Source organism: Sinocyclocheilus anshuiensis, unplaced genomic scaffold (assembly GCF_001515605.1).
Source record: "Sinocyclocheilus anshuiensis isolate Anshui unplaced genomic scaffold, SAMN03320099.WGS_v1.1 scaffold286, whole genome shotgun sequence".
NCBI lineage: Eukaryota > Metazoa > Chordata > Actinopteri > Cypriniformes > Cyprinidae > Sinocyclocheilus > Sinocyclocheilus anshuiensis.
Window position 1 is genome coordinate 273,646 of NW_015544135.1, and position 10,737 is coordinate 284,382.

At 36.3% G+C, this 10,737-nt stretch overlaps 1 protein-coding gene across 1 annotated transcript in view; it reads right to left on the reverse strand.

Annotated features, from left to right (window-relative positions):
- ripor1 (RHO family interacting cell polarization regulator 1) overlaps window positions 1–10,737 on the reverse strand; it is a 42,098-nt gene that overhangs the window by 16,438 nt on the left and 14,923 nt on the right. Inside the window, exons 4-13 of the mRNA XM_016494631.1 lie at window positions 10,409–10,487; window positions 10,222–10,245; window positions 10,013–10,066; window positions 6,478–6,627; window positions 4,891–4,954; window positions 4,698–4,741; window positions 3,133–3,258; window positions 2,616–2,764; window positions 2,372–2,501; window positions 928–1,071 (exon numbers count right to left, since the gene is read on the reverse strand). Of these exons, the coding sequence (XP_016350117.1) occupies window positions 928–1,071; window positions 2,372–2,501; window positions 2,616–2,764; window positions 3,133–3,258; window positions 4,698–4,741; window positions 4,891–4,954; window positions 6,478–6,627; window positions 10,013–10,066; window positions 10,222–10,245; window positions 10,409–10,487 (964 nt within the window). The remainder of the gene's footprint in view (window positions 1–927; window positions 1,072–2,371; window positions 2,502–2,615; window positions 2,765–3,132; window positions 3,259–4,697; window positions 4,742–4,890; window positions 4,955–6,477; window positions 6,628–10,012; window positions 10,067–10,221; window positions 10,246–10,408; window positions 10,488–10,737) is intronic.

Sequence of the window (10,737 nt, forward strand, 5' to 3'; positions counted from 1 at the left end):
TTCTCTTTTAACTTTATGTACTAAAAGAACTAAAACTAAACAATTATATATATATATATATATATATATATAGACATAAATTTACACACACACTCACACTCACACACAGACATATATATATATATATATATACACACACATATACACACATACATATACATATATACTGTGTGTGTGTGTGTTTGAATATATATACTATGAATAAAGATTTCTGTCTTTCCTTATTCAAATACTTGACATGAAGATACAAAGACTGCAGAGTGAACTAACTTGCCTTATAGAGACTGTAAAAATATCCTTCATGATGCTTGCGTTGAAGCCCTGATGGAGTCATGTGAAAGGCAATCATTTCATACTCTACCATAAAGTCCACAGTGAGAGATATATGCTAAAATAGTATCTGAGGACTGTGAGCAGACAGCAGGCTAGTTTTAGGAGGGAGAGGAGAGTACAGTAGGATGATAGGAGTGTGTTCACTGTCACTCAGTATTAGTGTGTATCTTTGGACACGGAGCTTCATTATTGTGGAGAGCAGACTGGCGTCAGGCCCAGTGAACTAACATACTCCCTGCTCCCTCTAATTAACTTCCCTCGCTTGGCTAATGTGACCACCCTTCAAAACAATAACAGCATCAATGAATGCATTATTGACGGCTGTAGATGCTACTATTGTCACTCGCAGTCGGACAGACAAAGAATAACATGCACAAGAATCCTATTTGCTCTATTTAATTAAAGACAACTGACAGTAACGACAGGACACAGAGGAAATCATCACTACAACAACAACTATAATTTCCTAGATAGTCGGCAGACACTACTCATTACCAGAAGGACCATACAAACTTGTTTTTGTCACACCTTTTCAGCCAACTACGACAACTAACTAAAGCTACACAACTAGCTCTACGGGCCGACTGCACTTACATGGCTGGAAAGCAGAGACGAACCCAGGCGAACCGAGGTGACATCGCTGCATGAGCAGCTCTGACTCAGTTTCTCTGTCAGTGTGTCTCTGAACACATCCAGTAAGGACCAGCGCTGTTTGGACATCATGCTCCGTGGAGCTGTCTGCACGCAGTCAGCGGGAGAGCATGAGAGTTTTGAGCGAGCTAACGCTACATGGTCTATGGTAATCTGACCTAGCAAGTTATGAGCTTTTCAGACTTCTTCCATTTCATCTAACTCATCTGAGCTGAAGCCATAAGTTAACATGACCTTGTGAGACCAAGATGCTTCTGAGAAATGACTACTATTAAATCTATGTGGAGCCTATTGTGCTAATTTAAATCTTAAGAGGGTCTGGAGAACTGTGAGATCTCCATTAGGACAGAGGAGAGTGATCTGTGGTATATCGACATTATGGTGGTATGCACTTAGCAGAAATGTCTGGTTTGAATCAATTCATATTAAATGTATCACCACTGAATATTTCAAAAGCAAAGCACATGAGTTATGAAAGCAGATATAGTCTAAAGACATAAATGTCTGGGATTCAAAATAAACCTTGAAAGGGTTAAATATAATTGGTTAGAAAAATATAAAAACAAAGATTCTGTACCATTTCTAGGTCACTAATCAAATACACAATATTGTGGCACTGATCATGTGATTCCTTTATACAGATGGATGGATGTTCCACTGAAGCACAATATGCTTTTTGGATCATTGTCAGATCATGGTGGAGCAAATCATCAACAGGTCTGACAAAAACTTGTGAAGCTCATGCAGCTTGAGCTCATGCAGTACGTGAAAATACTTCAAAACATTTTAAATCCTCACGTTTTCACTTTTACTATTATATATAATAGTAATTAAAATTAAATAAAATGTGCAAATTACTATAAATATTATAGTATTATAATATTCAATATTTTTAGTTATTTAAAATTAAATATTATTTGTTATAAAATTTAAATATACAAGTTTCAAAATCAATTTAAATTCAGGTTTGTACAAATAACTGTATCAAAATTGTTTTTTATATAATTGAAAATAATTGTATCAAAATTTGTACTGTTAAAGGGCTAGGTCACCCATAAATGAAAATTCAGTCATTAATTACTCACCCTCATGTCATTCCAAACCTGAAAGACCTTCGTTCATCAACAGAACACAAATTAAGATTTGTGTACAAAGAAGACAAAAATAACAACTTTATTCTGTGTTCTGAAGATGAACAAAGGTCTTACGGGTTTGGAATGACATGAAGGTGAGTAATTAATGACAGAATTTCATTTTTGGGTGAACTATCCCTTTAAATTTTAGACTTTTGGATCCTTTTGGAACACTATATATTCAAGGGACAATAGATTAGAATGTAAAAGATTGGTCAGTCAAATTAGAACATGCTCTGAATGGACAGACTCACATAGAAGGCCTGCTCTCGTAGAGAGGGTGTATCTGGAGGACTCTGGTTGTAGGTAGAGAAGCGTTTGTTGGCAGTAGGAGGTTTGTTCACGGTGCTAGCTGAGGACGACTGGTCATCTTTATCAAATGGACTACAGAAGAAAAGAGAGTTTTATTTTAACAGGGCATTTAAAATAAATAAAAAATGCAGCTATGAGATCTGGCAATGGGTGACATTTGATGTGATCCCTTAAAGCTGTACTTACTTCCAGGTGACCTCTAGACTGAGCTTAATGGTGCCCAAGTCATTGATATCCACAGCTACTGTTTGAGGTAGGGCAGCAAACAGGTCCTTCGTCTCACACGAGACACTTCCCACCACCACGTGATTGGCCAGACTCTTCAGCTCCGTCACCTTGACAACCACATAGGAGATGTTTATTTAGGAGGAAATGTCATCATCAGTTTCATGACCAGCACAATGTCACGAGTTCCTTTCAATATTAGTAATCACTTGTTAAACAGGTTGCGTGTTTTGTGAGAAGGGCATTTTAAGATCCACTTAAACACCTTTAAATTCCATATTATCATTTTAAAATGACATATTTATTGGGAAATTTGTAGGATATCATTTTATCCTTTGAGATTTGACCAATCTTTGAAGAATTCTTGAAGAACATTTCAATCTATGAGACTAATAGTATGTGTGAGAGAAAGGGGAAGGAGGAAAAAACTTATGACAACATAAAAATGAATGTAACTGTATTTTCATATAAAAACTACCTTTATAGACAGGAACTCTGTGATAAGGGGGAGGAAGACAATCTCCTCACTATCCCACACTTGCTTGCCATTGATTTCAATCCGACCCCGCAGTTTCCACCGCTGGCGACCGTACTTCATAAAGATCTGTGGAGGTATTTAAAAGACACAGAAAAATCCATTAACAAATTATTAAATTATATCTTAATCAGTATAATAATAACAATAATAATAATAATAATTTTAAAGTATTATTCTATTTTAATTTATAGGTTATTTCTACTGGAAAACAAGACAAAAATACTGATTAAGAAATTTGATCTGTGGAGGTATTTAAATCACACCTTCATTTAGTCTGATTAACAAAATTAACAAACTATCATTATTATTATTAATATTATTAATTATTATATTGTAACTTAAATATACTGATTAAGAAATTATTTGAATAATTTACCACTTATATCCTGTTGTAAAGATATTTTACTTGAAGTCTTGAATATTTTATATATATATATATATATATATACCTTCATTTAAAAACTGCATGTTGTGTTTACTTGTGTTATCTTTGACTAATATTTAAATTTGTTTGATGATCTGAAACATTAAAGTGTGACAAACATGCAAAAAAATAAGAAATCAGGAAGGGGGCCAACACTTTTTCACACCACTGTATATATATATATATATATATATTCTTTAAACAGACAAATTCATTGCCAAAGGCAAAATATGAAGGCTTGCTACATAGAAAATTTAGATTTACATTTAAAAAAATGTTATCCCTTTGACAAGTGTTTTTTTTCTTTCTTGTATTAAAAAAAACATCTAACAGAATTACAAACTTTTTAATAACTTTAAACTGATTATTTATTCATTCAAGTGGAGAGGAGAAAGAAAATCTTGGCTTTTGTCTGTTTTTTTTTTCACAGTGAAGGCAATGAACAGAGCGAGAATAACAGATGGGCCGAATAAAAAACAAGTCTCTGCCACCCACTCTTTTATCCATTTCTAGATCTTCTCCAGTCAATTTCTTGTTCTTTTTCACACCACCTCCCTCCTGTCACATCTCAGAGGGCTCTTGCTGAGCAGACTGTGCTGACTCACTGCATTGATTGGCCTGTCAGTCACTCTAAAGCTCTTGCATGTTAAACAGGTGGAGGTGGGGTCGACACATTAACATTCACCCCTCTTTAATTATCCTCCGCCTCCCCAAATCTGTTCTTCCCTGTGCAGAGCAGATGCCGAGATCTGTCTGTGTCTGTCTCTCTCATAAGCAGTCATTTAGCGGATGCTTTGGGTTCAAACCAGCCAGATCTTCAATCACCGCTATCTGTCATATCTGCCACTGACGACAGTGCAAAGCGTACGAAAAGCTGGAATTCCATTCAAGAATCAAGTCAGACCTGAATGCAAGTTTGCAGTTAATTGATATTTTGACTCAGGAATTAGGCTAGTTGTATCTTTATTACATTAAATGGCATTTTGATGAAAGATTATGAAACTACGCGCACTCATGAATTGTTCACAATATGATTTCATGCCGAGTATAAATGAGAAAGTAAATTATAACAGCAGCTCACCTCATACTGATCTCCAGCACAAAGTCGTGCAAAACCCGCCAAGCCTGAAACAAAGGCATGCATCATTATTTAAGTACAGCACACTGTTAAGATCATGAAACAGACATTAAACCAGAAATGTGATATGAAACGGTAGGAAATTACAAATTAAAATCACCGTAGAATGGACCCTGGTATACAGAGACTGCCTTACCCTTCATTTTGACATGGAACTCCCCCAGCTGGTTCTCCAGCTCACTCTCTAGCATGCACATATTCTGCAGGGACAGAGACAGAGACAGAGACAGAGACAGTGGGTAAATACACAGAGGAAAAGAGAGTAAGGTGGCAGGCACAAGAGAAATAAACATACAATGTGTAGAAACAATGATGCTGCACACTACAGTTTGAATGCCTACACTTCACTTAATTAAAAAAAAAAAAAGTAGGCAGTACATAGTATAAACTGTAAAGTATTCAGCACAAGGGAGAGGGAGGAGAATAATGAGGAATCCTACAGCTGAATGCGTCTTGCAGCAACCATTAGGGTAATGAAAAGCACTTGACTGGGAAAGGCTGTCTCTCTTAATCAGATTGCCTCCCTGCATTATTTCCATGAGCATCTCGAATGAGTCTAGTTTGGCCCTGTATCAAAATGTTATCATTTACCTACAACTCCAGTCCCTCATGGCTCGCAAAAAACAAAGTGAACTAAAGTTAAGTGAATGCAATTTACTTTCACCAAACTGTGGATTTCAATTCTGAATTGGTTACTAACAATGTAAATGTAAAGTAAATTTCAGTTCAGAAGTGAATTTAGTTTGCTAACGCTTAAAGTGAATTTAATTTCTGAAGTGGATTCAGTACACTAACAATAAATTGAAGAGCATTTCAGTTCTGAATTGGATTCACTTTACTAACACTAAGCTGAAGCGAATTTCAGTTCTGAACTGGATTCAGTTCACAGCCACTAAGCTAAAGTGAATTTCAGTTCTGAACGGGATTCAGCTTAATGACATATTAATGACATTTTAATGACATTGTTTACTAAGCTGAAGTAAATTTCAGTTCTGAACTGGATTAACTATTAACACTAAGCTGAAGTGAATTTCAGTTCTGAATTGGATTCACTTTACTAATGCTAAGCTGAAGTGAATTTCAGTGTTTAATTGGATTCACTTTACTAACACTAAGCTGAAGTGAATTTTAGGTCTGAATTAGATTCACTTTACTAATGCTAAGCTGAAGTGAATTTTAGGTCTGAATTAGATTCACTTTACTAATGCTAAGCTGAAGTGAATTTCAGTTCTTAATTGATTCACTTTACTAACACTAAGCTTAAGTGAACTTCAATTCTGAAGAGGATTCAGTTCACAAACACTAAGCTGAAGTGAATTTCAGTTCTGAATTGGATTCACTTTACTAATGCTAAGCTGAAGTGAATTTCAGTTCTGAAGTGGATTCAGTTTATTAACACTTAGCTGAACTGAATTTCAGTTTTGAAGTGGATTTTGTTCACAAACTCTGAACTGAAGAAAATCCTAGTTATAAAGTGGATTCATCTCAGTAACACTAAGCTGATGTGAATTTTAGTTCTAAAGAGGATTCACGTTACTAAAAATAAGCTGAAATAATTTTAGTTCTAAAGTGGATTCACAAAGGGTTTTGAACCCTTTTAAATCCTATGTACACTGTTTACTGAAATCTTGTCTTTGTTCTTGTCTTTTGTCTCGTCTATTGACAAAGTCCATAATTCTACTTCCTCTTCCACCCATACTTTCATCTAACCAAACACTCTTACCTCCGTGTACTCTTTGAAGCTCTTGTTAGCTTCAGACAGACTCTCTCTGGCCTCCCTGCTGCCAGGAGAGGCTGTGTAAGCCTTCACCATCTTATCGGCTCCGTCTCGCAGTCTGCACTGCATACAGTAGGCCTCATAGAGCTCGTCAATCTGCAGACACATGCGCAACACCCCAGTGTTTATTACAATCAATGAAAATATATTAATTATGTACAATATATTGATGTGTGTTCATAACAAATGTCTTCAATAACATTTCCTGCTGAACAGCCCATCTTGAGCAGTGTTTTGAAACATGGTAGCTGGTTTCTAGCTGGTCATTAAATGGAAATCCATTCTTATTATCTTACATTTTCGCTTATCAAAATGTATTTTGCTTTTAAGGATGCTTAGATTTTTGGAATAATACTTTTTTTCCCCTTCAACCAGCAACAAACTAGCAGGTCATACCAGTTTAAAACTGTCAATCTGGATTTTGTAACATGGTGATTGGCCAATGAAATAATGACCATCTTAGAGCAGCTACAAACTAACTACCATGTTCCAAAGCACAGCTGCTACTTAAGCTGAATTTTCCAATAAAGTTTAGTATTTTTATGACTTAATGAGGTAGCCACAGTTTAGTCTACATCCAGATGGTGACACTGACTGATTAACTGCATATGCACACACATGCACAAACCACAACATCTTGTTGTTAAATCTTTTCTTGCTCAAGTACTTCCTGCTGGGCCTCATTGTCTTCAATACAAGTAATTTAGATTTTATTGATCTATCCGCAACACCTTGAGCAGGTCTGCAAATGTGGAAGTCAGTAATGGAGACAGGAAACTGTTAAATGTCAACTAAAATTTAGGCAGACGTTCAGAGTAAGAGACGTTATCTTTACAAATTCATTCTGTAATTATTCACAGCACGAGTCCTGCAATTCAGAGATTAGAAAACAATGAGCTGTCCATTGTAAATGAGTATGAATGAATGAGAAAAAATACAAACAGTATGAAAGCTCCATTCACTTCACTGGAAGAATGTTCAGCAGGGCAAGGGAGATGTGTAAGGAGGATTGTGACAATAAAAAGCAATACCCAACTGAGGATAATCACAGAAACACCACTGTTTAAGCTTTGCAAAAAATGGCAGTATTTTGATTACTGATTACAAAAATTACTGAAAATGTATACTCTCTTATATGTACACTCTAATTAAAATTAAGTCTATAAATTAAGACATTTTATATAGATTTTTGAGTGCCACCATGCTTTACTGCTTGAGCCAAAAGAACATACTCAAAAGGGAAAAATAGTTAATAAAGTAAATAATGCATTTTTGATTAATTTCATTGTTTAATACTAGGGCTGCACGATAAATCGCATGCGATATTTAACGCGCATCTTATCAGTAAAGCCGGTTCTGTAATCAGCGGTAAATCTCAATCACGTGCGTGCTTTCACATTGAGCAGCATTAACTACACAGAGCCGTTGTTCACTGACGAGCAGGTGATGGAGATTTACCGCTGATTACAGAACCGGCTTTCTGACAAGATGTGCATTAAATATCGCATGCGATTTATCATGCAGCCCTATTTAATACAGAGGATTTCTTGTAGGTATAGTGACTGGGTTGGTAAAATTAGGCTCTAATAATTTGATTTAAAAAAATTGTAATAAAAATAATAATATAATTTAAACTATATTTCAGAATTTCTATTTTAAAATGTAAATTATTTCTGTGATGGCAAGCTGAATTTTCAGCAGCCATTACTTCAGTCTTCAGTGTCACATGATCCTTCAGAAATAATTCCAATAGGCTGATTTGGTTCAAGAAACATTTCTTATTATAAATGTTGAAAACAGTTGTGCTGCTTAATATTTTTGTGGAAATCATGATACATTTGTGGTACAAGATGCCTTGATGAATGAGAAGTTGTCTTTACTGTCACTTTTGATCAATTTAATTAATCCTTGCTGAATAAAAGTATTAATTTCTTTTTTTTTTTATCTAACTGACCCAATAGTATATGAAATACATGAACAGCAGTATCCTGCAGAATTACCCAACTCAGTGGGGGAGCCTCATACTGGTTGTTCACACATACATGTGCAGGTCGAGTAACACAAACACACACAATCCTCGAGACTGAAAATGAGAACAGGGGCGAAAGAGTCTGCAGCCCTTAAAAGGTTTCCTGCAATAACCGAAAGAGGGACGAAGGAAAGACATAAAGTGAGAGAAGGAAAATTTTCCTCTCAGTGTGTCCATCTGGAGGTGGTTAGGATCCGTCCAGTGAGCGTGTTCCAGCATACTGACAGGGAGTCAGCGGGACAGTCATAAGTTTCACAGAGTTATGACAAGCACCTCTTCTGCTAATACACACTGCTACACAAAACTGATAACAACACGCCTCTTCATTCACATTTGTCGTAGGCCATAGCCAATACAACAAACACCACCATCCCTGCAAAGACATGGGACTGCCGTTAGCACTGCTTAGCAAAGTCACTTAATATTAAGGGGTACTTTCTCACTTTGCCCCTCCTCCACTAAAATAGAGGCCCAAAATATCTGACCCAGCAAAAGCATGGAGACTCCCTGCAGCGCCCTCCGCTCATAAAACGCACAATAATCACACATGAAATGAGGCTGTGAAGGAAAGAGAGGAAGAGGAGGATAGAGAGGAAGGCCTCTTCCTGTAGTGCAGCTGGCTTGGGTTAGTTTAGGCTGTTAGTTCAGACTCCAACAGGTCTAGTGAAGGGTTTAACCGCTCGCCAAACAAGCTAAGAATGCGAGCAGCCCCTAAAGCTGTCCTCTGCCTGTGACCCGTGTCCCCTGCAGTGTGTGAACATCTATGTGTGTATACAGGGGGGGAAAATCTGTCTGAGAATGTGTCCTCAGTGAGGGGTGGATTACGCTTTGCTGTATATCCTGTAGGAGACTATCTATCAGGAAAAAAGTCACTGTTTAGACGCAGACACGTACGTGCATGAATGCATGAGCACAACCGTACAGAGGCTGTTATTGGGGCCAGTGGGTCATGCAAGAGCTAGCAGTCACTAACACAGAGACATCTGAACAAGAACAGACCTGCTGAGCTACAAAACACATGCATCTCTGTTTGACATGAGTGGCACATCCTGGTGACTGCTCAAGAAATATTTCATTTCAAGACTTTTTTTTAAATCTAGTTAAAAATGCAAAGTTCTTTGAAATATAATATGTGCTGTAAGGTCAGTTTCATATTTTCAACAAAATATTTATACCATTTTTAACAAGAGTTTTGATTTAATGATTTAAAAAAGAAAATGTCAGATGGTATATTAATCAAGTAATAAAAAAAATAAAAAAAACTTACACCTTGAAAACATGAGTACATTGTAATAATTGTTTTCCAAACAAAGATTTTTCCAAATATATCCTACTTTTACAAATTTAATGAATAGTAAATTTTGGGGTGGTTTTATACCACTTGTGCATTCAAAATATTTGCATAGCTATGCTTTACAAATGATTTGCATTTCAGTTAAACGACAAGCTTACCTTACTGAGATGAAACTCCAGCCGCCTCATAAATCTCTCAATTACTTTCACTTGCTGAGAGAACAGAGAACAACGTGTATAATGTTTCAAATATTATCAAGAGGCATCAACAATTCAATAATATGAAATAAGAGTTGATGGTGCCAGGCTTTTTTGATTGTAGTCTCTAAACCAAAACTAAAGCCAGATGAAAATAAAGCAGCGCTCACCTTGTCAAGTTCATACAAAAAACCCTACAAAAGAGCAACAGAGATATTACAAATCAAACATTAACATAAAAAAAGACAGGAAAGTGCTCAGATTTGAATAGCTTAGTACCATGAAACAGTCCTTCCCGAAACATCTTCACGGTTGAATATATATATTTTTGTTGTTGTTGTTGTTGTTTAGACTTACCAAGCGAGAGTTTCTCTTAGACTCCTTCATTTGTCTGTTCAGACTGTCCAGCTCCATCTGATGGACCTGCAGGTAGGATCTGTAAAAGTATGTACATCAGCTGACAGTATCTGTGCCACTGTCAGTGACTAATAATGTATTGTGCGAGCATAATCGTGTGGTAGGATCTGTAGAAGTATGTACATCAGCTAACAGTGCCTATGCCACTGTCAATGACTAATGTATTGTGCAAGCATAATCATGTTTTATAATAGCTCTCTGTGTGAGCAACTGATAACACAGTGTATTACACATCTAAATTAGCTGTAATGGCTAATAAGCAAAAGCAC